The 27,683-nt window shown below is 40.6% G+C and overlaps 1 protein-coding gene across 1 annotated transcript; it reads left to right on the top strand.

Annotated features, from left to right (window-relative positions):
* On the top strand, positions 1 to 27,683 carry LOC127427875 (dnaJ homolog subfamily C member 11). Its single transcript, XM_051675759.1, has 16 exons — positions 1 to 87; positions 3,963 to 4,092; positions 5,969 to 6,042; positions 6,157 to 6,258; positions 6,598 to 6,726; positions 7,047 to 7,169; positions 7,257 to 7,330; positions 12,902 to 13,091; positions 13,223 to 13,308; positions 21,462 to 21,578; positions 21,683 to 21,838; positions 21,958 to 22,027; positions 22,157 to 22,214; positions 22,658 to 22,800; positions 25,211 to 25,340; positions 25,440 to 27,683. The coding sequence occupies exons 1-16, from the start codon at positions 13 to 15 to the stop codon at positions 25,463 to 25,465; spliced, it is 1,683 nt and encodes a 560-aa protein (XP_051531719.1). The 5' UTR covers positions 1 to 12; the 3' UTR covers positions 25,466 to 27,683.

Genomic DNA, 27,683 nt, shown 5'->3' with positions numbered 1-27,683 from the left:
GACACTGGGAACATGGCGGCTGCCTTGGAAAATGAATTGGTAGTAGACAACGAAGATTATTATTCCCTGCTCAATGTCAGGAAAGAGGTAAGAAAGCTGAGGCAGTCTAAGAGGTGCACGATGCATTTGCGTGTGTGAATCATGCGAAGCATTAAAAGAGACGTGCAGTCTATCATATTAGATGACACTCTCTCTCATAAGATGCTCATATAACTGTCATCGCATCCTATACTGTACCTGCCGGTGTTGACGTTTCATGCTTGGAAAACCTGACAGATTGCAAATATCCTTATCTGTCTTGGTGACTTAATTTATTTCGTCCTGGAAGTATTCGTCAGCTTTCAGATTGCGGTTGTATAAGTCGCTTGGAGTATTATTTATATATCATCATCATCATACAGATGGCATACGTCTGAGTACCACTTCAGAACGGCTCTCTGTGTATACCCCGTGTAAACCAATAAATGTAGGCCCCTTCTGAAAACGAGTTCTCGTTTGAATCTTGTTAAATTTAGTTATTTTGAAACTATTCAATAGACACTTACCATAACAACATTCTCGCTGTTGTGCTCGACCGAGATGCCTCAGAGAGACTAATGGAAATGTTCAGGTACTTCTCATGCAAAAGCGCGCCAATGCACAGAGCAGCCAATCAGTCGTCTGTTTACGCGTCGTTGAACCAATTAATTTAGATATTTAAATTACATTTAGACGATGGAGGCGAGGCCCAGTAAATTTCCTACGTGCCCCAGTAAAGTTTTACTAATCAATTTCTGTCGAAGGAAATTACCGTATACCGACAAGAGAAATAATTTCCCCAACAATTTATGTGAAAGAAGAGAGAATCAGAACTAGCGAACCCGATTCGCGAATGAATCACTCTTTTGAATCGGTTCTTTTCAATTAATTGTTCAAACTTTTTAGCAAAGCGCTCTGAATCGGTTCGCGGTTCCCTGTGAATCTTTTGAACAACTTACTCAAGCATTGAATCGTTTGTAGCGATTTCTCATTCACTAAAAAGTAACACAGAGAACAAACTGAGCTCTGGATGAAGTTAATAATATTTAGCATACAATCAATTGAAACAAAACATCCAAATCCATCCTCGTTTGCTTGCGATGAAGAGGCACTTTATTATTGAATAGCCATTACTGCAGATAAAGATATTTTCCAACCAAAACACTAACGGAACATGAGAGCATTTAAAGTGTCATTTTATTACTACGTTTTTTGTTACATGTACATTGGAGTACCATGTAATTACCATGGTACATGATTACGATTATTATTTAGTACCATGGTATACATCAAAGCACCTTGGTATAATCATGGTAATGCTTCAGCAGGCTACTTTTTTGAAGGGTAATTTTGAGAAACTTCACCTAGTGCTGTCATGTGAATAAGAAATGTTTAGTAGCCCATAGTCACAATACACAAATTACGCAATAGTACTCAAGATAATGTAAAAGTGCATGCTCCTGGACCAAGGGTGTAGCCAGGACATTACTTTTTGGTGGGCCTTTCAGAAATCAGAATTTATGCATTTTTAAGCTATTTTATATATATATATATATATATATATATATATATATATAAATAATAAATTTTATTTATAGGTGCCTTTCACGACACTCAAGGTCACCTTACAAACAGAACACAAAAAAGTAATCCTTGAAAGCATCAACAATAACAACATAAAGCAAACAATACTATGATATACAATAAAACATTGGAAGATACAAAGTATGAACTCAGTGCATGCACAGTCATAAAAAAGCCTGTTTAAAAAGGTGAGTTTTAAGACGAGATTTAATAGTATGAAGACTTTCACTGTTACAAATGTCCAGAGGAAGGGAATTCCATAAGTGAGGGGCAGTATAACTAAAGGCTCTAGACCCCATAGTGTTCAGACGAATACGTTGTATGACAAGAAGAGTTGATGAGGAAGATCTGAGGGTACAAGTAGGTGTATAGATATGAAAAAGATCAGAGAGGTATGAAGGAGTAAGATTATTTAAGGCCTTGTATGTAAGATGCAAGATTTTGAAATCAATTCGGTACTTAACAGGAAGCCAATGCAGATGTTGAAGTACAGGTGAAATGTGTTCAGTAGAGGGTGTTCTAGAAGTTATTCGTGTAACTGAGTTCTGGACCAGCTGAAGTTTATGAAGAAGTTTGGAAGAAAGACCAGAGAGGAGAGCATTGCAGTAATCAATATGTGATGTAACCAGTGCATGAATGAGAATGGCAGTGCTCTTCAATGTGAGAGATGGACGAAGACATTTAATATTGCGTAAATGAAAGTATGCAGAGTGAGTTATATTATTAACATGGGCTTCAAAGGATAAGGTGCTACCAAGGACGACACCCAGACTCTTAACCTGTGAAGAAGGAGAAGCAGTGGACTGATCGATAGTCACAGAAAAACTATCAGTTTTTGCCAAAATAGATTTGGTGCCTACAAGGAGAATTTAATTTTTACCACAATTTAATTTGAGAAATTAGATGAGAACCAGTTTTTAGTTTCAGATAAACAGCTGGACAGAGAGGGCAGAGGAAGGGAAGAAGTGTGCTTGGAAGACAGGTAGAGCTGGGTGTCGTCGGCATAGCAGTGAAAATTGACACCATGCTTCCTAAATATATGACCAAGGGGCAGTAAATAAATAATAAATAGAAAAGGGCCCAAAATTGAGCCTTGTGGAATGCCAGTGATAACTTGTGATGATTTAGATCAAATGATTTTGAGTTGTATGAACTGAGTGCAACCAGAAAGATACGATCGAAACCAAGACAGGGGTGTGCCTGTAATTCCAACTGAGACCAGCCTGTCTAGGAGGATATTATGTGAGATCGTATGAAAGGCCGCACTCAGATCAAGAAGAATTAGTATAGACAGCTGACCAGAATCCACAGCCAACAGCAGATCATTAGTAATTTTGACAAGAGCGGTTTCCGTACTATGATGTGTTTGAAATTATTCAAACAAATTATTAGCTGAAAGATAGAAAAGGCAGAGAGAGGTAGTTCGAAGGAAACTGAGTCTGACGGGCCACAACCATCATTATTTAAAAGTATTTGCTTGTGAATATTTTCAATTTTAGTATTAAAATAATCCATAAAAATGTTACATACAGTAGTAGAATACATATGTGATGGTAGAGACTGAATTTAGTATATTTTTTACAATGGAAAAAAGAGATCTAGTGTTCCCTTCACCTGTCCTAATAAGATTAGTATAAAATTCAGATTTCACTTTAGAGATAACATCCTTATAATGTTGCATATGATGAGCATACAATTCTTTATGAACTGTAAGACCATTTTTGGCATATAAACGCTCCAGCCGACGGCTTTTAGTTTTAAGCTGGCGTAATTCAGAGGTATACCAAGGAGCAGAGTGAGTAAAAGAAACAGTTCAGTTTTCAAAGGGGCAAAAACATCTAAGATCTCATGAAGTCCATCATTATAATAGGATACCAGGTCATCCACAGTCGATAAATCAACTTTGCTAGAGAAGGTGGCAAGTTCATCAGCGAAGACAGATATATCAATAGTCTTGATATTGCGAAATGTGACGAATCGACATAAGTTTATCTTAAATACTGTAAGGTGGGCATTAAAAGACAGCAACAGATGATCAGATATGGACAAATCTGAGACATTACAATTATGAGGAGTTATAAGGTCAAGAATGTGCCCTTTGGAGTGAGTAGGAGTGTTGGCATATTGCTGTATACCAAAACTAAATTGAAGTCAATGAATAATCTCTAATATTCTTGGTGGGCCTGGGTTTACCGGCTATGCCTCTGGCATGGAGACGCCTAAACATTATGGGTACACTTTTTTATATCATGGGGGATTTTTGCCCCACTCATTCTAAAAGACTAGAAATGCCCCTGTTCAAAACACAAAGCTTTGATTATTCTGATATTAATAAATTCTGTCTGCATGATGTTTTACAGGCCACTCAAGAAGAGCTTAAGTCCTCTTACAGGCGTCTGTGCATGCTGTACCACCCTGACAAGCACCGAGACCCTGAGCTAAAGAGGCAGGCAGAACAACTCTTCACTTATGTTCATCAGGCATATGAGGGTAATCATAACTGTTCAAATTTAGATTAGGTAAAAGGTCAAAAAAGTTTTTGAGACAACCCATTAACATTCTCTCTGATTTAATGATGTTCTCTTGTAAAAATGGAGTTGCAGAGAAATTTTTTTTAAAGGTGAAGTGTGCAATTTTTTCATGTTAAAATGTGTTCTATCTACAGGTAGACCGATATATCGGTTTTACAGATTAATCGATGCACTGATTTATCTGGAGTGATCGTTATCGGCAACAATATATGCAATTTATTTATTTTTTCCTCCACCCTCTGTGGCCAGCACTGGAGGATTTGACAATTAGAAAGGCTTGGTTTTACAGAACAACAGTGGCTTCTAGAGGTGAAATAACAACTGACACCTCGCGGGGATTCACCGTATCTAAATCTTTCATCATTGTCAATATTTATCCATATTTTTATCCTCACTTCAATGCAAATTTCGTTATTTTGATTAGCCAGTCAAGTGTTCTAAATCGGAGCAAAAGCATACAAATTAAAAATGTGAGTGTATGGAAACGTGCTCTATCAGCACATGCATCTTGTTTCCAACTTCATATTTTATATCTAATATATAATAATAAACCTTATTTCACGGCTCTCTGGAATACTCGATTCTGATTGGTCTGTGGTGCCATCTAGCAGTCTGATATTTCTTAGTAACAACTGTACTTCCACATATCAGACCGTTCAGAACTGTGTGATCTCTACAAGTTAGCTAATAAAATAATTTCAACTCAAATCAATGTTTCATGTGCTTTTATTTATTTATTTGGCAAGTAGTCTTGTAATTAGATGCATAATGAGCAGTCAGATGTTCATTAATTGCAAAATTAACACAAACAGAGCTCAAGATGCAAACCGGAGGTGGATTTCAGCTGTTCAGTGATTTATTTCATGCATTTATTTATGCAAATCAGTATTTTATGTCCTTGTATTTTTTTTTTTTTTTTTTTTTGGTTAGTAGTCATGTAATAAGTGGGATAATGCAGTCAGCAAGTTGTTATCGCAAAATAAACTCATTAAGACACATGACCCTCACCCTGTCGTGGTTTATTTTGTGATAACCGGCTGACTGAACATTATCCCTTACTTATTCCTCATTAAACCTCATCTGGTGAAATATACAGGCTACAAAAAGCTTAATTTTCTAAATACTTAAATAAAGAACAATGTAACGGTGCGTTGTGTTCATCATTTCAAAATAAGAGTCCCCAGTTTATAGTTAAAAGTCCTGTGTTATGCACCAAATCTTAATTTTTTTCAGGTTTTTATTGGGATTTTGGTTGCACAATAAACTGCATCTGGGATTTTATTATATTTTGAATCTTGCCGTCTCTATATCTGTGCCCGTAATAGTAAGGAAAGACTCAATTGTTGTTTTTTTTTTACATTCTGTATATCAATTTTAAAAAGTATCAGCCGATTAATCGGTTATCAGCCTTTTCCACCACCGTAGTTATCGGGTTCTGCAAAATCCGCTATCGGTCGACCTCTGCTCCTATCCGAACTCCTATCTGTATGCATAGACAGCTATAAGTAGTTTTTTCCAGGTTGGTTCCCTAAAAAAAGTCTAAACACAGTGATGCTATCAAAACATTGACTGCATGAATTAGGGGTGGGACTATCTGTTTTTTTTTTTTTTTTTTTTTTTTTTTTTTTTTTTCTTTTGTTGCAGACAGGGGGAGGGTTTAGGAAAACAGACATACTTGTTTTGCATTTTTTGCTCGATGGCACTAGTAGCTCAGAAATAACACACTTCATCTTTAACTTTATATCCCAAAAATACTTAATAATCATCACTTTTACCCAGACTAGTTTATGTATGTGACCCATTCTCTAAATTCTATTAATTTGGCCTCTGCTTAGTTCTCAGTGACCCACAGTCCCGAGCCATATATGACATATTTGGAAAGAAAGGCCTGGAGGTGGAAGGCTGGGAGGTTAGTCTTGATTTACAGCACTGACCATGTTCGGTATCACTAATATTTGAATTAATGCGTGTTGTTGCGATACATAGAATGCTACTGATACATCTACTTGCTCATTTTTTAAAGGTGGTGGAGAGAAAGAGAACCCCTGCAGAAATCAGGGAGGAATATGAGCATTTGCAAAAGGAGAGAGATGAAAGGAGACTCCAGCAAAGGACAAACCCTAAGGTGGCCAATCCAGACCTCACCGAGTATAAGACCAAAATTACATCTAGAGAGCAAGATTGCTTTTCTTTTCCCAATCACAATAGATTCCAATTTTTAGTACTGATTCTAAAATTAGAGGTCAATTTCAAGGTCAGACATCATTAATCAAATCGTTGCTAGTCATTTCTTGAGAAAGTTCATCAGGAGCAGACAATAAAAGACTTCTTGCTTGTTTTTTCTGGATATCTGTGCATCTAATTTTTAAATTGTAATTTATTGAGGAAGTTTGTTACAACATATTTTATGTTACAAGATTGGTCTGGGCAGGGGCTTACTAATGATTTTTCTGTTGTCATTTAGGGCACAATAAGTGTGGGTATAGATGCAACAGACCTCTTTGACCAATATGAGGAGGACTTTGAGGATGTATCAGGAGGAGGTTTTCCCCATATTGAGATCAACAGGATGCACATTTCCCAATCCATTGAGGTCAATATGGACAATTGAGCATTTCATAATGGTCTCTCAGCTGACAATACCAGCTTTACCAGCATGCAATTCCCATGATGGTTTATGCTGGTTTGGTTCTGGTCTAGTGCATAGACATGTTGTTCACCAGCAAACTTCATGAAGCTGATTGACCAGTATGGTTTTTCTGGTAATGCTGGTTAACCAAGGAAGTTTTGCTGGTTAAGCCTTGCTGAAACACCAGCACAAACCTGGTGGCTGGTGACTGGCTATATTTTTCAGCAGGGCTGACATCACTGCTTCCCTTGTCCTTTATATTCATGCTTGGTTATATTTGGCAGGCACCTCTGACCAATTCAGATACTGCTGTCCTTTCCGGCTCTCTGTCCACACATAATGGCAACGGGGGCGGAAATATAAATTTGTGTGTGCGACACGTGACTTCAACAAGGGGCTGGGGAGAGGTGAGACTCTTTCCAACACACCTACAGTCCAGTTTTCACAGATTGTTCAGTGGTTTTAATGTTCTCTGTTTCTCTTTGTGTCTAAAGCTGGAGTTTGGTGCAGGGGACAGTAGAGGTCCTCTCTTTGGGATGAAAATATTCCGTAACGTAACTGCACGCTGGTAAGTGTTCCGGGACATGTATAAACCCTCTACAGACATATTGGAGAAAGAATTGGCATTGGCTGGTACATTTTTGTTTTTACTCGCCATACATTTGACATGACATGTAGCCTAAGCATAATACAACTGAAAACTGGAAAAGATATTAAGCAAACTGGGAAGGAGTTGTCTTCACACATGAGATTTCACATACTGTAGTATGTGAAAGTGTATATTTGTAAAAAAAAAAAAAAAAAAATCATAATTTTAATCACATTTTAGCTTTTTTAAAATGTTTAAAAGTGTTAAAAATCCCAAATTCTGGGGGGCCTGGGTAGCTCAACAAGTAAAGACGCCGACTACCACACCTGGAGTCACGAGTTCGAATCCAGGGTGTGCTGAGTGACTCCAGCCAGGTCTCCTAAGCAACCAAATTGGCCCGGTTGCTAGGGAGGATAGAGTCACATGGGGTAACCTACCCGTGGTTGCTATAATGTGGTTCTAGCTCTCTGTGGGGTGCGTGGTGAGCTGTGCATGGATGCCGCGGAGAATAGCATGAAGCCTCCACACGCGCTATCTTTGTGATAACGCGCTCAACAAGCCACGTGATAAGATGTGCGGATTGACAGTCTCAGATGCGGAGGCAACTGAGATTTGTCCTCCGCCACCCAGATTGTGGCAAGTCACTACGCGTACTTAGAGTGCATTGGGAATTCCAAATTGGGGAGAAAAGTGGAGAAAAAAAAAAATCCCACATTCTTTCAATGTATATGTCATGAATTTGCATGATAATATTTAATTATCATTATATATATATATATATATAATAATTTAATTTCATTAAAATAATGATGCAAGCTGTCGCTGAAATTGCATGTGAGTTCCACATTTTTAACACAAAATATTGACATGGTAAAATAGAATTTCACATCTAACATTTAAGTGCAGCTATGTTAAAGGTAAGTCAAAGCTTTGCACGGGTGTCCCCAATCCCCTGCTTAGGTGCTGTAAGAGTCTATTTGTTAAATTCTTCAATATTTACAGTATTTGTTCAAGTTAATTTATTTCATAATTAGTACTGTCAGTCGACTTATTTAATCGCTAATTAATCACATGATTTTTCATAGTTAATTGTGATTAATCGCAGATTTTGAAAGTGCTGAAATTTTACTCTCTGTATATATATATATATATATATATATATATATATATATATATATATATATATATATATATATATATATATATGTCTTTACCTGTCAAAATGTATTTAGTTTCTTCTTAGGAAAGAAAACAAAGCTAAATGTAACCAAAATGTTCCATTAACAAAGAATTCCACAGTATAAAGACAGAAATGCACTAAAGTAGCACCAATTTAAGTAACATAAAACATTTCCAAAGTGTAAGTAGAAGGTTGACTAAATGAAATAACTAATCCTCATAGGTAGTATACTCATTGCAATGGGCATTAAATCTCTTAAACCTTCATCCTCCACAATACTAATCGTGGCTATCCACTGCTACAGCAATAGTGAAGCTGCATTTACATGATTTGCACCGCTTTGTAGAGAACGTCTTGTTTTGCTTTTAATGCTGGCACTGTCCATGTAATGATACTTCATCTGAATTGTCCATTAAAATGTCTGTTTTGTACAAAAAAAAATTACAATTAAGAGGTACTTGCTCTATCACTTGATCACTGACACGGAATCGCTGGTGTGTGTGTGTGTGTTTGTGTGCGTGTTTTTGTGGTGTGTGTGTCAGTGTAATGACCCCGGACACATTGCAAATGTTCTGCCCAATTCCAACCAGAGTTTAGAATCCACACAGAGCTGAATGAAATTTCAGAATTTAATGTCAAATTGGTAAATGCATTAATCATGTTAAAAAAAAAAAAAAAAATGAACGCATTTAAAATTTTAAATTAATTGCATGCATTAACACAATTGCCCCTTCAAATATTTTTATATTTACACACATATTTTGCATGTTTTGTTGTTTTTATGCATAATTTGTACTATTTACTAGTATTTACATTTCGTTTACAATGATATGCATAACAAGCGCTAAAATGATACTGTCTCTTTAAGAATAGCAGCAGTTCAGTGAGTATATCACAGAAGATCAACAACTGAATGTAAATAACAGAAAGGATATTAAAAGAGACATTATTTGAAGAAAATGGATTGTATGGATCTCATCTTTGGACACAGTGAAATCTGAACCCTAGCCAGTTGCAGATCGCAAAATTTAGTTGCATGTGCTAATGATTTACTCGCATTGTAGAGGGCTGATAAAGTCATAGATGTTTTCCCCAAGCCCTCAAAAAAAAATTTAAATCTGCCCTATTGCCAATAAGTCGTAATTTTTATTTGTATAGCGCTTTTCACAACACACATTGTTTCAAAGCAGCTTTACAAAAAATCATGCTTTAATAGAAAATGAAGCTGTCTTAAGAGTCATCATTGTGCAGTTTGATAAAAATATGATTTGTAAATTGTGTCTAAAAATAAATAAATAATAATTGTATTTAGAAACCCAGTGAGCAAGGCGAAGGCGACTATGGCAAGGAACACAAAACTCCATAAGATGTTGGTTAATGGAGAAAAATAACCTTGGCTGATGAAGGCTTTTGTTGGCAATTAAATGATAGTCTATGTATTCCATTTCAAGAGTGTACTCCATTAATAGACAAAGGTGATGCAGGCAGAGATCAATGAGTTGCATCGCAATTCAAACGGCAGGTCATTTCGGTGAGGTTCAGTGGGGTCCATCCAAAGTCCAAGGTTCAGGCAGTGGCATATGAAGTTTCTGATGTCTTAGTTGGAGTTGGCATCAGTTCATCCTCTGAAGTCCACCTTAAAAGACTGAAATGATGTCTGGCTAGCACCAGCTGCAGTTAGTCATCATCACTCAGAGACACATAGCAGTGGAGTCTGACACCAAGCAGGAACAGAGCTGGATCTGGCTGGCTCTGGTAACCTCGGCATATGAATACCGAGGTTGAGACATGGAAACAAATAGAATAATATTAGTGTAGATGTCATTCAATTTTATGCAGATTTATAGATCACGATAGATATTTCTGGTTCCGGCACACCAAACTAAAGCAGCCTAATTGTGAGTTGATGGATAAATTAGGTGTATGCCTGGCTAAATAGATGAGTCTTTAGTCTAGACTTAAACTGAGTGAGTGTGTCTGCGTCCCGAACAGTGTTAGGGAGACTATTCCATAGTTTAGAAGACAAATGGGAAAAGGATCTACCTCCTTTTGTGGATTTTGATATTCTAGGGACAATTAACATGCCAGAATTTTGTGATCTTAATGAACGTGATGGAATATAGTTTGTCAGAAGGTCACTTAAGTACTGTGGAGCCATTCAAAGCTTTGTATGTAGTTAACAGAATTTTAAAATTAATCCGCAATTTAACAGGTAGCCAATGTAACAATGATAAAATGGGGCCAATATGATCATATTCCTTGGTTCTAGTCAGCACTCTGGCTGCTGCATTTTGAACCAATTGAAGTTTATTTATTGAACTTGCTGGACATCCTCCCAGTAATGCATTACAATAATCTAGTGTTGAGGTCATGAACACATGAATTTGTTTCTCGGCATCAGCAACAGAGAGCATGTGTCGTAACTTTGCAGTATTTCTGAGGTGGAAGAATGCTGTTCTACAAACATTGGAAATTTGATTTTCAAAGGACAGATTGGTATCAAATATAACACCCAAATTCTTTGCTGTAGAAGACGACGTAACAGTACATCCATCAAGAGTCAAATTATATTTTAGCGGCTTAATTTTAGAGGTTTTTGAACCAATAATTAGTACCTTTGTTTTGTCAGAATTGAGAAGGAAATTTCTGGCCATCGGATCTTTGATTTCATTGATACACTGCTAATTTGGTGAATTTTCATTGGGTTTAGAAGAAATATAAAGTTGGGTATATTCTAGGTACTATTAACAGGCCAGAATTTTGTGATCATAATGAACGTGACGGAATATAGCATAATAGAAGGTCACTTAAGTACTGTGGAGCTAGACAATTCAAAGCTTTGTACGTAGTTAATAGAATTTTAAAATGAATAAGAAATTTAACAGGTAGCCAGTGTAGCTTTGATAAAATGGGGCTAATATGATCATATTTCATGGTTCTAGTTTTTTTTGAACTAATTGAAGTTTGTTTATTGAGCTTGCAGGACATCCTCCCAGAAATGCATTACAGTAATATAGTCTTGAGGTCAAATTTCTTGACATCCAATCTTTGATTTCATTGATACACTGCTTGAAATTTTGACGGGTTTTAAAGAAATATAAAGTTGGGTATTGTCAGCATAACAGTACAAATTTATTCCACAATTCTTGATAATGTCTCCCAGAGGAAGCATATATAAAGAGAAAAGCAGAGGCCCTAAAACTGATCCCTGTGACACTCCATACTTAACTTTTGTTAAGTGGTAGCTGTCTGATAAATAGGACCTAAAACATACTAATGCCTGTCCATAAATGCCAACATAATTCTCAAGCCTATCCAAGAGAATGTTGTGATCTATGGTGTCGAAGGCAGCACTAAGATCTAAAAGCACTAGAAGAGAAATTCAGCCACGATCAGATGATTAGAGCAAGTCATTTGTAACTCTGATAACTGCAGTCTCTGTACTGTGATGGGGCCTAAATCCAGACTGAAATGGCGACACTAACTTTTCTAGTATTTTCAACATAAATGGGAGAATTAAGATTGGTCTATAATTAGCCAACTCTCCAGGATCAAGCTGTGGCTTCTTAAAAAGTGGTTTGATAACTGCCAGCTTGAAGTTTCTTGGGATATGCCCTAAGAAGAGTGAGGGGTTTATAATATTAAGAAGAGGTTCTGAGATTACATGAAATGCCTCTTTTAAGAGCTTAGTTGATATTGGATCTAACATACATGTTGTTGCTTTTGATGTTTTGAAAATCATGACCTATGACAGCAAAGGATTGAAGTTGCTGTTGATGAAAATTATGAGACACTTTTCTGAGGTGCTGTGGCAGAAGATTGCATAATTCCAATTTTATTTCTGATTATCTAAATTTTATCAGTAAAGAAATTTATGAAGTCATTATTATTGTGCTGCGATGGAATATCTGGTTCAGTCAAGAATTTATTCCTAACACAATTTATTGTTGTGGTTATTTTCTATGAATTTAGACTCATTTAAACTAATATATTAATCCGGTTTAAGACAGGTTTTTTTCTTCAATTGTTTTGTTATTTTCAAGTTTGACCTCAATCAAATGTTTTTTAAATGATAAAGGGGTTTGTGTTCGGTAATTTGGGGAACATACACAGTCTCTGTATGATATCTAGGTGATACAGTCTCTATGTGTTGTAGTTTACAGTATGTGACCTGTGTGATGTCTCAAGGCAGCTTGTGGATGGATGGTTAAGCCATTCTGTCTTGCACTATTCTGTGGTGCAAAGGTCAAAAACATACATTTAGCAAATTGTAAAGATGAACACAAAAACACATTTAGTGTGACTGAGTTCAGTGTCATACTTCACCCTTCATATTGTTCTTGTAGGCTAATATGAATTTTGTGTTGTAGCTTTGTGACTGCCCAATGGGGATTGCAGTTCTCCTCACGTGGTGTGCGACCCAGTGCCACTACCATGATGGCTCGGCACCTGGACCAGAACACTATGGGCTACCTGCAGTGGCGTTGGGGAAGTCAGTCCGCCATGACCACCAGTATCGTCAGGGACACCAAAACCAGCCACTTCACCCTAGCCTTCCAGGTGAGGTCTGCACAGGAATATTATCCAGGGATGGAGAGTTTGATAGTGGCAATTGTTATACTTTTGTTTAATACACTGCAAAGTTGAGGCATCAGTGATGTATTTCATCTGTCCCTATTCCTGTTGTTCAGCTGGGCATTCCTCATTCTTACCTGATGATGAGCTATCAGTACAAATTCCAGGATGAAGACCAGACCAAGGTTAAAGGTTCCATAAAGTAAGTGTTTGACCTATGGCCAGATCCAAATGGAATATTCTTGGAATAGGAATTTCTACCATATTTTCCAGAAATAGTTGCGCCTGATCAAAATTGCATGGTTGAGAGAAACAAACACAGATAAGTTAACACAATCTCATGAGAATTTGTCACAGTAGTATGACATGTGAATTTGTACCAATTTGTACAAGTTATACACCCACCAATGAGAGAAGCTAGCCTCATGTCCTTGTAGTTCGCCATGTGCCGTTTGTTCTGTGTTAATCCAAAGCTGTTTTTTTTTTTTATTATTATTATTATTTCCTCCCCTTTTCTCCCCAATTTGGAATGCCCAATTCTCAATGCGCTCTAAGTCCTCGTGGTGGCATAGTGACTTGCCTCAATCCGGGTGGCGGAGGACGAATCTTATTTGCCTCCACATCTAAGACCGTCAATCCGCGCATCTTATCATGTGGCTTGTTGAGCACGTTACCGCGGAGACGTAGCGTTTGTGGAGGCTTCGTGCTATTCTCCGCGGCATCCACGCACAGCTCACCACGCGCCCCATCGAGAGCGAGAACCACACATTATAGTGACCACAAGGAGGTTACCCCATGTGACTCTACCCTCCCTAGCAACCGGGCCAATTTGGTTGCTTAGGAGACCTGGCTGGAGTCACTCAACATGCCCTGGATTCGAACTCGTGACTCCAGGGGTGGTAGTCAGTGTCTTTACTTGCTGAGCTACCCAGGCCCCTGCTCCAAAGCTGTTTTTGTAATTTTAACCCCTAACCTAACCCAACCTCCATCCCTAAGCCTATCCATAGAGTGTAACTCCTTACACTACCCAGAGTGTAAACATAAGCATAATATTAATGGTAAAAGTGCCGATGTGTAACACGGAAGAAAGCGACACTTCTGGGTTCCGAACATGTCTTCTTGAATCGTATGTGATTGGTTGACACAAAGTCGTATGTTTTCATACGAATGAAGTCATTCGAATTGGTGCAAATTCGCCACCTTTTAGTATTGCGATGAATTGTCATGAGACTATGTTGGATAAGTCGAAACCATTTATAAGTTGCACTAAAAGCCTGACAGAGTTTGCAGGTGGCAGAACCCAGGAGTTGCCAACTTCCCTTCTGCCGCTCAGCATGTCAAGTTGCTCAGTGAAGATTATCTCAAGATTTAAGCTAAGAATTATATTGTATTTGGGCTCATTTAGTCTCGGGAGCATCTGCTTTAAATAATCCTTTTTCCTTTTTCCTTAGCCAGAGAGGAACTGGCTCCCCTAGCTTAACCCGGTTTCTCCCAATGTTTTTTTCCCTCCATTAACTAACATCTTAGAAAGTTTTGGGTGCCTTGCCACAGTCTTCTTTGGCTTGCTCCCTAGGCATAAAGACAAATAATTCCAAGGCATGATTTTCAATTATGTTTCTCAATGAAATGGGTCAGTGAGGACATTACAGATATTACAGCATAATATTCCGTAAAGCTGCTTTGAAACAATGTGTGAAAAGCGCTATACAAATAAAAATGACTTGACTTTTTTGTGTATATTTTATAAAAACAAGACTACAGTATATCTGTTTATAACATATAACTCTGTGTGCTTGCACATACAAACAAACACATTTTAGTCTGTGTTATTAACTATATGCTTGTTGTATTATATTAATTAATGTTAACAACTGTCAATCCAGGATATTTCAGAAATTTGCAACCCTATTTGCTATGCACTAATTGTCAAGTATAGTAGTTAATGGTTTTTGTGTGATGAAACGTCATTTTGTGGGGATGCGAGGAGTTGCGTGTGACATTGGTCTTAGTGTAGGAAAATACTCTGAATAGGCTACTTAAAAATGCTGCTACCTTCTGTATGACTGATGTTTTCATTTGTTTGTATGTAAGCATATGTGTTAAGGTGTGCCGCATTTTTGCCCGGCTGACATCACATTCTTATAAATTATATAAATAAGTCACTTTGGACTATAAGTCACAGCACCTTTCAGATGACAAAAAAATGCTACTTATATTTCTGAAAATATGGTTGTAACGGGTTCACATGATGGGCAAGGAGGAGGCGGGAACTGGCTGAGCAGTCAGTGTAATCTTTTAATGACACAAATGATCAAAACACAACATAAAACTGACGCACACACACACACACAACTTCGTGTGTCTCTCTCTCTAAATCTGCCATCCCCGGCTCCTCTTTTATTCCTCTCCCGGCTGATTGGGCTGATTCAGCACCGGGCATCCATCGTTATGGCCCGGCCACGGCCTCCACCTCGTCACATACCCCCAACGCCCGATTCAGGCCGAGAAAACCTCCGGCATGACTTACTCCCCCCTTCCCTTCCTAGAGGGGAGGTGTTGCCCTTTTGTCTGTCCTTCCGCCGGCCGGTCTTTGCAGACTCCTGGGAATCTGAGTAGGATGAGGGGAGAGAGAGGGGAGAGGGAAAGAACGAGCGAGAGAAAGACAAACTGGCTCGCCGGTCCCCGAACACACTTTCGACTGGTCCTCAGCTAGCTGTGCAGCAGGCTCCTCCAGCTCCTGGCAGACGTCAGCGGCTCCTCTGCCTCCTGGCAGACAGCAGCAGCTCCTCCACCCCCTGGTGGCCAGCAGCGGCTCCTTTGTCTCCTGGCAGATGGCAGCGTGCTCCTCAACCTTCTGGCGAACCGCTCCAGTACCACCGGACCATCCCTCCTCGGCGTCGCGACCCTCCATCAGCGGCAAGGGCTCTCCGACAGTGCATCCCTCAAAACTCTCATGCCACACAGGCTCAGCGGGTGTGTGTGCAGGTCTCTCTCTTTTCTCCACTGGCGACTGGCTCGCTCTTAACTCCATCTCCACTCTCACTGCAATGACAAACAGCTGTTAGAGACAATCATTGATAGGTGATGATCCTTACCGTTCTCATCTCCCAATCTCGCTTTCCAGTGCTCGACCACGCCCCCCACTACCACATTCCCCCATTGCCCAACTCAGTCCAGGGAGCCATCCGGCCTGACCAGTACCCCCCCCCCCATTTCTAGAGAGGAAGTCTGCAACAGCCATCTGCACCCCCGGCCTGTGGATCACCTCGAACTTAAATGGCTGAAGAGCCAGATACCAATGAGTGATCCGCGCATTGGTATCCTTCATGCGATGAAGCCATTGGAGTGGGGTGTGGTCCAAACAGAGGGTGAAATCCCGTCCCAGGAGGTAATACCGAAGGGTGAGAACTGCCCACTTGATGGCCAGACACTCCTTCTCAATGACGCTGTACCTCACCTCTCTCCCCAAGAGCTTCTGACTGATGTACTGCACCGGGCGCTCCTCCCCCTCAACTCGCTGGGACAACACGGCTCCCAACCCCCTGTCCGATGCGTCGTCTGTAAAGCAAAAGGGAGAGAGAAATCAGGAGCATGTAACAATGGCCCACCACAAAGCGCAGCTTTCACCTGCATAAAAGCCTGTTGGCAAGGCTTCGTCCACTTGACCGGGTCTGGGGCTCCATTTCTAGTGAGATCAGTCAGCGGGCTGGTGACGTCCAAATAATTAGGTACAAACATTCTATAGTAGCCAGCCCCATGAACTGTCTCACCTCCTTTTTGGTCTTGGGTCTTGGGCAGGCCGCAATCACTGCAGTCTTATCAATTTGGGGACGCACCTGCCCGTGACCCAAGTGGAACCCCAGATACCCTACCTCCACCCATCCAATTGCGCACTTCTTGGGGTTTGCCATTAGTTCCGCCCACCGCAGTAACCTCAGAACCACCCTCAGATGCTGCATGTGCCGCTGCCAGTCATTACTGTATACAATGATGTCATCCAGATAGGCAGTGGCATACACGGAGTGCGGTCCGAGGACTCGGCCCATAAGGCGCTGAAACGTAGCTGGGGCCCTGAACAAACTGAATGGAAGGGTCACGAATTAGTGTAAACCAAACAGTGTGGAGAAGGCCGTTTTCTCAAGGGACATTGGTGTTAAGGGGATCTGCCAATATCCCCTTGTCAAATCCAGTGTCGAACAAAAATGAGCCGCACCCAACCGATCAAGCAGTTCGTCAGTATGAGGCATTGGATACGCGTCAGATTTAGACACTGCATTGACCTTTCTATAATCCACACAGAACCGGACCGAGCCATCGCTTTTTGGAACCAGCACCACCGGGCTGGCCCAGTCACTGTGGGATTCTTCTATTACCCCCATATTGAGCATGGCCTTTAATTCCTCCCGAACCACCTTTTTTGTGTTCAGGTAATAGGTAGGGGCGACTGCGTACAACTACCCCTGGGTTTGTTTTTCGATATGGTTTTCTATGAGGTTCGTACGACCGGGAAGGGGCGAGAACACGTCGGAAGATTATCTTTGCAACTGGGCCACGTCCGTAACTTGCGACAGTGAGAGGTGATCTCCGCAAGTGACCGGGGCGTCTGGATTGGCTTTTACATTCACCTGCGGCCGGAGCTCCTCCCTCTCTGGAACCACCATCACCAAAGACACGGGGACCGCCTCCCTCCATGGTTTAAGAGGTTGAGGTGGTAAATTTGCGGTGCTCCACCCCTATCTGTTCGTTTAATCTCATAATCAACTTCCCAAACTCGCCTTGTGACCTCAAAGGGCCCTTGCCACTTGGATGTGGAGTGCCCTAATATGTGGAGTTTTGCTTTCAGGTCAAGAACGTATTGAATTTCATTTTTGCTGTTTGAAATTTCCTCCTCCCAGTTTTCTCTCACGACATCTAAGACACCACGAGGCTTACACCCTTACAGTAATTGAAACGGTGAGAACCGTGGAGGCTTGCGGGACCTCTCGAACTGCGAATAACAGGGATTCAAGCCACTTATCCCAATTCCGAGCATCTTCGTGCACGAACTTACGAATCATGTTTTTCAGGGTTTGATTAAACCGTTCAACAAGCTGTCCATTTGTGGGTGGTACACGCTTGTCTGAATCAATTTAATGCCTAATAATTTGTATAGCTTGCATAGTATACGTGACATGAAAGTAGTACCCTGATCAGGATTTCTTTCGGAATCCCCACTTGGGAGATAATTCTGAAGAGTGCCTCCGTAACACTATGTGCTAAAATGTTGTGCAAAGGCACTGCTTCTGGATATCACGTTGCGTAGTCCACCAGAGCCAGCACAAAGCAATGTCTGTGTGCCTTCCGTTCATACCAGTTCTCTCGAAGGGGACCTCGATCAAAGGAAGCGGGCGCAATAGTGCCCTTGGGGTGGCTGGCGGATTCACCAGCTGACAGTCACGGCATGCTGCACACCACCTGCAAACATCCCCATGAATGCCCGGCCAATAAAAACAGGCCATTAGACGGTTTGGTGTTTTTTCTCTCCCTAAGTGACCCGCCATCGAATTATGATGAGCCGTCTGGAATAAAATTTCCCAACGGCCCTTTGGTATCAACAATTAGGTTGTATCCTTTTTTGTCTGCTGTCCTGCGTCACTCGATACAACCAATAATTTATAATAGCAAAATATGGATATGTGAGTGCGATGTCTGGCCGAAGACGCTGACCATCAATCACATTCACTTGGTTGAAGGAGTGCCTAAGGGACTTGTCTCGTGACTGCTCCAGAGGGAAATCCAAGGCAGGGAATAATCTAAGGGCTGGGGAAGCCGAGACTTCCACCTCCCTCACGTCATCCTGAAGTGGAGCTGACGTAGATGGCCCCAGCTATGCCTCCCCAGCCAGCGCATCACAAATCCCACACCGAGATCCTTTGTTACAGGACCCATCTGCACAATTTTCCTTTAATTAAGTGGTAAATGCTGGCCAATTTGTACCCAAGATTAGTGGATGGGTGAGACGGGGAATAACCGCCACCTCAACACTATGCTTTTGTCCCCGGAATTGAATCGTACGGTCACTACAGGATAATCGTGGATATCCTCATGCACACTGTGGCAGGGCGAGGGCTGGGAATTGATTCGTGAATCTGCACACCCGGCCCCGAATTAGGCTGATTAAGCCCGAGAGGGATAAGGCCGACTGGAGACGGCAGTGCGACATAGAGAGAATTATGGACAGCTGTCCGACATCTGCGTGTGTGTCTTTTGGTTTAAGTTTCTCATTAAGATATTATTTATATTATCAAGCCGGTTCTCGCCTCCTCCTTTCCATTGACTGTGTTACACTGCTGCCAAAACCCGGGAAGGAGGAGGGATCCACCATAGTAGAGTCCTCGCCACTACCATCCACCCCAATGGAGTGGGGGACGGAGGAGCCAGGCCACTTGAGAATGGAAGAATGGCTGCCGACCGTGGGGGGAGGAGGGGCTCCTAACCTACCGCCTGGAGTGGTCAGGGCCGCTGCCAGGGGCAGAGGAGGCCCCTACCAGCTGCTGAAATGTGGCGGGGTCTGAGACCACTGACCACGAGCGGGGAGGGGCTCTTTGCCGACCGCCTGGAGTGGAAGGATGGGGCATTCCATCCACCAGGGGCCAGAGGACTGCCTCCGATCCTCCCAGGGAGGCACGGTTGTCGTCCACCAGAGGGTATCGGAGAACCGGCGAGTACGTTTTTTTCTCTCTCTCTCTCTCTCTCTCCTCTCTCTCCCGCTGCCGCTCCGCGTTGGCCTTTCCCTCTCTTTGAAATATTATTATTGGTTTTTTTGGTACGATCCCTGTTACACACACTTTACCTTCACCTTGTGACTCACACCCAAAGCCTTGTCTTGAACCAGACATTGATGGATGGAGGTTTGGCTGCAACCCAAATCCACCAAGGCCTGGTATATACCCCCCTTGATACTCAGAGGTATGCGGTACATCCCAGCTCGATCGGGGGGCGGCTTGTGGCATGTCAGGGAGCCGGACCACAGTCCCCACCTCCATCAGCGGGCATTGGTCTTGGAAATGCCCCTGCTCCCCGCAGTGCCAGCAAACCGGCCCAGACTCCATGCCCGTACCCGCGGCGGCAGATCTGTCGACCTGGGACTGAGAGCGGAGGGGGCAGGGAGAGGGACAGGGTGAACCGGCAGGCTGCGCAGACTCCGCAGCCGGTTTCGGAGGGGGAACTCCCCATTTCCGGGGAGGAGGGATTGGACAGGAGGAAACAGAATGGGTACAAGGAGGGGGCAGAGAGAAAGGCCGCCAAATGGTCTTCCTCCAGCTGGACAGCATCATCCAGCAATGCAGTTCCCCTCAGCAAACGGGCAGTGAGGTGCTCCAGTACAATCAGATCTATCACATCCCCAACATTGCGACCCTCCTGGACCAGGACCCACCTCCGGCAGGCATTGCAGAGCAGCTCCCTCCTGGGTTTCAGCACCAATGTAACCGGTGCATATGATGGGCAAGGAGGAGGCGGGAACCGGCTGAGCAGTCAAGGTAAACATTTAATGACAGAAATGAACAAAACACAACATAAAACGACGCGTGCACACACAACTTTGTGCGTCTCTCTCTCTCTCTCAAACTGGCATCCCCGGCTTTTCTTTATCCCTCTCACGGCTGATTGGGCTAATTCAATGCCGGGCGTCCATCATTACGGCCCGGCCATGCCCTCCTCCTCGTCACAAGGGTAATTGGAATTTTCTGCCATGATTTTTAGGGGAAATCTGGGCTAAGAATACTACATATTAAAGAGTAAAAACGCATTTCAGGACACCTGCATTCTGTTTTATTCGTTGCACTGCATCTAGCCGTTTGAGCGCAAGAACACATTTTGTCTGAACTGACCTTCACTGTATTGGTAGCTGAAAGTATTATGAAATTAGCAGAAATATTTAATTTTGAAGTACACAAAGGGTTATGGATTTTTGTTGTGGAAGGGTTTTTACGTCCATCTGAACTGTTCTTTATTTTTCTGTGTAAACATGCGCTAGACGGACAAATCTGAACGCCGCGCCATTTCTCAAATTTTTGTTTTTCAGTCTCACGCAGGAGTGCCTTATTTTTTAGATGCCTTGTCAAATTAAAAAGAACCTCAACTGTTAAACACACATCTCATGACACCTGCATTCTGTTCTCTTCGTTGCACTGCATCTAGCTTTTTGAGCGCAAGAACGCATTTTGTCTGAACTGCCCTTCACTGTATTGGTAGCTGAAAGTATTATCAAATTAACAGAAATATTTAATTAATCAGTACACAAAGGGTTATGGATGTGTACGATGACTACACCCTACCCCAACCTAGCTGACTTTTGCCTTTTTTATGTTACAGGACTGGGTTCTTCGGCACTATGGTTGAGTACGGTGCTGAACGAAAGATCAGTCGCCACAGCGTTCTGGCTGCTACCGTTAGCATTGGTGTACCCCAAGGAGTTTCTCTCAAAATCAGGTTAGCACTGACTTGAGCTAACTCGCAATAAGCACAGCTCAGTAAAACAACATTAACCCACTTGTGGGTGGTCTATTTATGTAAGTCATTGCTTCTCTCTCCAGGTTGAACCGAGCCAGTCAAACCTACCTCTTTCCCATTCACCTGACCGACCAGATTTTACCCAGTGCTGTGTTTTACGCCACTGTGGGCCCACTGGCCATCTACTTAGCTGTCCAGAAACTTATTATTATGCCTTATGTACGAGCCCAAAAGGAACAGTGAGTTATTATCTGTAATTACTGCTCTAAAAACCACCCCTTTTCCTGAAAGCCCTATCTTTACTTGGCCTCTGGAAAGTTTCAGTGATGAAGGGCCCTGACTGTTTCGTTGTTTACAGGGAGTTAGAGAAACAGAAGGAAGATTCTGCCTCAGAAATTGCTCGCAGGAAGCAAGAGGCTGAAGCTGCTGTAAGTATATTACATTATTAGTACATAAATACATAGACAACAATGACTGCCTCCCTCATGCCAACACAAACCACTGTTTATAAGGGTAGAAATGTTGTTTTCCAGTGTTGTTGTTTCTGTGGGTTTTAGGTTTTGCTGATGCAAGAGGCAGTAAAGAGAATAATCGACGCCGAGGAATCTAAAATGGGTTGGTGAAATGCAAATCTTTCTGTTGTTTGTATCTTCACACATTTATTTCAGAGCAAGAGATAAGTCCACTGTAAATGGAAATATAGGGAGAAACTTATTTTGTTTTCATCAGGATTTGATTGGATTGTGGGGAGAAGGGAGTGAATGAAACATTTTAGACTATGATACTTATATTAATATTACCAGTGGTTAATATAATTTTTTCCATGACCTTTTGGCCTTGGTTGCATCAGAAGAAGTGAAAAGTCATTTCAGAGGCAAAGAAATCTATTATGTTTTGACGATTGAAGATTATGAAAAAATAACGTGCGCTGTTGGATCGTGTACGATAACACCTGGGACGTTTTCTACAAAAGTAAATATTAATTTTGATTTCATGTTGTTGTGTTTTTGTTTTGTTTTTTTGCTTAATATGATTAGTGTTTTTTTTTGGGGTTCTAGGTCTCATCATTCTAAACGCCTGGTACGGCAAGTTTGTGTCCGACAACAGTCAGAAGCGAGAGAGAGCAAAAGTAATCGACGTGACCATCCCGCTCCAATGCTTAGTGAAAGACTCAAAACTCATTCTTACCGAGGCATCAAAGGTTGGACACTTAAACTTCAGACAATGCTTTACATCAGCGCTACTCAGCACGGAGCCCTCAAGCCATCTTTTTGTGGCCCACATTATATTGTCATTAAAATATATATTTATCAATATAAAATGTGTATGAATTGTGAGGTGTCCATTTTAAAGAGGATTTACGATAGTTTTCTGTATCGCTGAATCACAGTTCAGTTAGAGAGGAAAATAAACTTCAAAAGGATGTAACGAATGAAATGAATACAAAGCATATCTGAGCATAGCTGATGTTAAATGAGAGCCACGGTCAGTCTTGGCATACGGTCTGCTCTGTTTAGGCCTCAGCTTCTCCATTAAACTTCACTGTAAACGCCCACAGTTAGGATTTTCTAACATCATGCAGCCCCATGAATAGTGCCATATATATTTAAAACTCAATTGGAAGAGAATGAATCAGCTCCACAACCATAAATAATTAATTTCAGGGTTTACACATAATGAACACCCAACACATTGCATCCGAATGTATCATATTTGTCACTCAAGCACAGCAGCAACATAAACTATAAATATCAAATAGAGCTGGGTGTTATATTGAATATTCATAATATAATCGTAAAGATTTTGCTGACGATATAAAATTAGGCAATGTTGTGTATATCGCAATTAATTTAGTGTGCTTTTTATTTGCCCATTAAGTTGGTGTACAAGTAGACTAATTTCACAATCCTTCAGGGCTGCACAATTAATCAAAATAACATCAGTGATGATATGGCCATATGTGATTCTAAAACTGCAAAAGGCTGGGATTAAAGACAGATAAACATGGTCTGTGTGCGCTTCAGAAAGTGCGCTGTTCTGTGCATGCGTGAGGCTCAAGGGCTCATGTTTTTAGTGCTTTTAGAGCAGTGGTTCACATGCATTGTGAAAGAAAAATAGTGCATGCTCAAGCGTTTGCGCAATTCTAAACATTAGTAACCACTACAAGTTATTATACAAAGACAGTACAGTATAACAGAAAAGGAGGAGATGAAAGCATTTCACCAGATGTGGTACATTGCAAATTACACACTGCACTTTTAGTGTCAAAATAAAAGCTCCAGGTGAACGTGACATGTCAAAATAAAAGCTCCACACCTTTATTATCGTTTGGGTTCATTTAGTGGAAATAGATTTTAAACAGATTTTTATTCAATGCCTTTAATAAATTAAATCTACTTGGCTATAATGTCAGTTTGGATGAAAGGATGGTTCCTCTTTTTTAAACAAATCATGACATATGAAACATTTATTAATGGAATTGGAGCGGTCAGGTCTTGTAGTTCTTTTAAACTGCACCATCTTTTAATAATAGTTCCTTTGCAGAGCTTGAATCATATTGTGACTGGTTTACAAGCAATCCATGCTGAAATGAGCCGAACACACATACAGTCAACACTGAAATATGCTGAACACAAAATCTTGTTATACAATCTTGGTGCAACATGACACACACACACAACCCAGTGCACGGTGAAACATGACGTGCACACTTAGCATCCTGCACTGATGCAATCAAGAACTTTGTTAAATTCAGTCACTATTTCCTGATCACGGGATGCTTCAACAGAGGCCAAAGCAGAGACACTGGTCTTCACAAGCACGACATCTCACATTTTCCTTCCTCCATTTACTCTGGATGTGGCGCGGTTCTCCCAGCCAGTGGCAGCAATGGAATGGAGCCGGACTGACACGTTTTTAAAAGTTGAGCTTGTACCGCTCTTAAAACGCGGCACACATCGCCGGAAACGCATTAAAACGGTCAAAGACATCCATCTAGTGCATGTTTACCTAGATCTACAATTAAAAATTGCAAAAACAACATCCAGGATGCTTTTATACTCAAAACAGCAATATGCAGAATAGGGGTCTCCTTTTAACTTTACACCGCGTCTTTTAAAAGCAGCGCGCGATGCATGATAACAGTCAACGCAGTCCATCTTTTGCATGTTTTATGTAGAAAAACGTTTAAAAATCGTCCAGATGGGCACAAGAAGGTGTCCTGTGCAAGTCCCCTTTGGTGTAGATGAATACAGTAGTAGGCCCATCTGTCTTGTTCTCTCCTCCTCACCTTTCTGACTGAGCACCAATGGGCAGGCCAAGGGTGCGATGATGTGAAAGTAGGCTTTAATGTCTTGCTGTAGAGGCAGTCATGTGCTGATGTATATATCTGTGTGACATCACAAAATTAGGGAAAATCCAAACTAGCTGTTTTTGCAGTTTGGTTTAAATCAATGCTCTTTTTGTATTGAGGAGGAAGTTTTGAGTTCTGAAACTTACCTTTTTTTTATTTTATTTTTTTATAGTACAATGAACTCTTACATGTCTAAAGATCAAGGAAAATTGTATCCCTGTCATGACCCCTTTAACTGTCTCCATCTCTTTTTAATCAGGCTGGTTTGCCAGGGTTTTATGACCCGTGTGTCGGAGAGGAAAAGAGTCTAAAGCTACTCTATCAGTTCAGAGGAGCAATGCACCAAGTCCTGTCCGGAGACACAGAGCCTCTTAGGATACCTAAACAATGTGAGTACTGCAGTAGCAAAGACATTTAAAAGAAAAAAAAAGTTTATGTGAAGAAAGGCATATCATAGTGTTTTCCTTTTCTGTTTTCATGTGAATCAGCTCATAGAATAGAGTCAGAGACATAGGAGTCTCCGACATAGCACAAGAACGAAGGACAGATGAAATCAATGGACATCTGGAGATAGTCGGAACAAATAAAGGGACAGTCAGACATCAAGTGGTGCAAAGGGCTGCTCCTCTTGTTTTTATGTAGTCACCTGTGTATCACCTTTTTGTTGTCTGGTTATCTCAAATCCCTTTGCATGTCTCACATCAAACATGGTCCTTTGAAGTTTTAAGTGAGACTTTCAGTTGATGTGAGTCTCCCTCTGTGTTCTGTTATGTTGTCATATCACTCCATCCGGCTATCTCAATCAATGTTAATCCTACATGCTTATAGATCTGATATAAAAGGGAAAGAATGCCAGTAAAGGCTCCTCAAACAAAATCACACTTGACATCAGCTCCAGGACGTCTAATCCAAACCGTAATGGAACACTGTACAACCTGTGCTTTTATAGCCATTGCTATTGATCTCAAAATGTTTTTTGATTAATACTGTAAGTGCACATAGATATTTTTGCGTGTTTGTATTGTATGCCTGCAAAGTCAGTACTTAGCTAATGCTCAACAATACTAAACAAAACAATTAGTTTTAGAGTGATCTGTTCTGACCAGAGGAGCATAATCTCATTCTTCCCCAGATATGTGTGATAAAAGAAGAGTCATTTGCATTCACTCTATAATCAAGCAATATCAAATATACTGTGACTGGACTCCATCCCACTGATCATTTGTCTTTACTTGTTTGTTGTCGCAGTTTAAATGTAAAATTTGTTTAGCTAGTTGTTATTTGCACCTGTATGTTTGCTTCGTTCTCTTGAATTGTGCTGCATTAGTTTTACTGATGTGAAATGTCAGCAGCATTGCACAGATGGATCTAGAGTGAAGCTAAAATATATTTTGGATAATTTCTTTGTTCGTGTGACATTTATTGATATTTGAATGAGAGGTTTGAACCAAAAGAGTTTGTAAGAGTACGACAGAGCAATGTTTGAACAATTTAAATTATTTAAACAATATTTCAAATTGTCCTTTTTATTTTTTGTTGTAACCCACTGAAATATCGATTCATTTGTTGTGTTATTTAAATGTGCCATGCTCTCTTTTGTCCTACATTTCTGATTTATTTAATTGTCCTTGTGAATTTGTTGATTGGTGGGCACTGCCTACATTATTTGAATTGTCTGTAATAGATGTGTTTAATTTTAACTGTCTTTTCAGTTGTATCACATTCTTGTTTTAGACGTTTTCAATAGCAAGGAAAATAAAATTTTGCTGTTGCAACACCAAACCCATTAGTTTTGCTACGTTTATGCCAGTAATCCAATCGAAAACACTCTCCATTACTGCATACTTCAAAAAAACTGTGATGTAAGGAAATTGAAAATGCATTAATTTCACTACATTTATGCTTCTCATCCACACTAGAACCGTGTTTTCCTCCACCGAAAACAATGGCTTTCAAAAACTCTCTCCATTACTGCAAACTTCCAAAACCAATGACATTAGGAAACCGAAAATGCATTCATTTTGCTGCATTAACCCTTCTCATCCACACTAGAATGTTTTTTTCCTCCACCGAAAATGAGACTTTCGAAAACGCTCACCATTACCACATACTTTGGAAACTGACACGTTAGGAAATTCGAAACGCATTAATTACGCTACATTTATGCCTGTCATCTATACTAGATAAGAATTTTCCTCCACTGAAAAATAGCAACTTTCGAAAATGCTCTCCATTACCTGTTACATTGAAAAGCAATGATGTTAGGAAATTGAAAATGCATTAATTTTGCTGTTTACTCCTGTCATCCATACTAGATAAGAGTTTTCCTTCATTGAAAAAGTGACTTTCAAAAATAATCCATTAGCGCATTCTTTGGAAAACAATGATGTTAGGAAACTGATATGTGTATATGGCCTAAGGCTGAATTTCAAAGAACTTTGCCATGCTGGGTCAATGTTCAATACATCAGCATTTGATTGGTCATTTACAAGGTCATGATATCATTTTATTGTGATTTAAAAAGGAATTATCTTTTACCCTTTTCTTGTTATCCAGTACAGTCATTCATCTTGCACATTTCCTTAAGTTTTAATGTAGGTCATGTTCATGTAAATGGCTGGTTCAAGCCAAATTTTGCAACTCCGGATGAAAACTGTTACATTCTGATGCAAAACCTTACAAATGTATTAATGTAGTCAACCAGAAGAGTAATTGAAACAATAAAAAGTGAA

This window comes from Myxocyprinus asiaticus, chromosome 37 (assembly GCF_019703515.2).
Source record: "Myxocyprinus asiaticus isolate MX2 ecotype Aquarium Trade chromosome 37, UBuf_Myxa_2, whole genome shotgun sequence".
Taxonomy (NCBI): Eukaryota; Metazoa; Chordata; class Actinopteri; order Cypriniformes; family Catostomidae; genus Myxocyprinus; species Myxocyprinus asiaticus.
The sequence above is the reverse complement of the archived record's forward strand: the minus strand, read 5'-3'. Positions and strand labels throughout refer to the sequence as shown.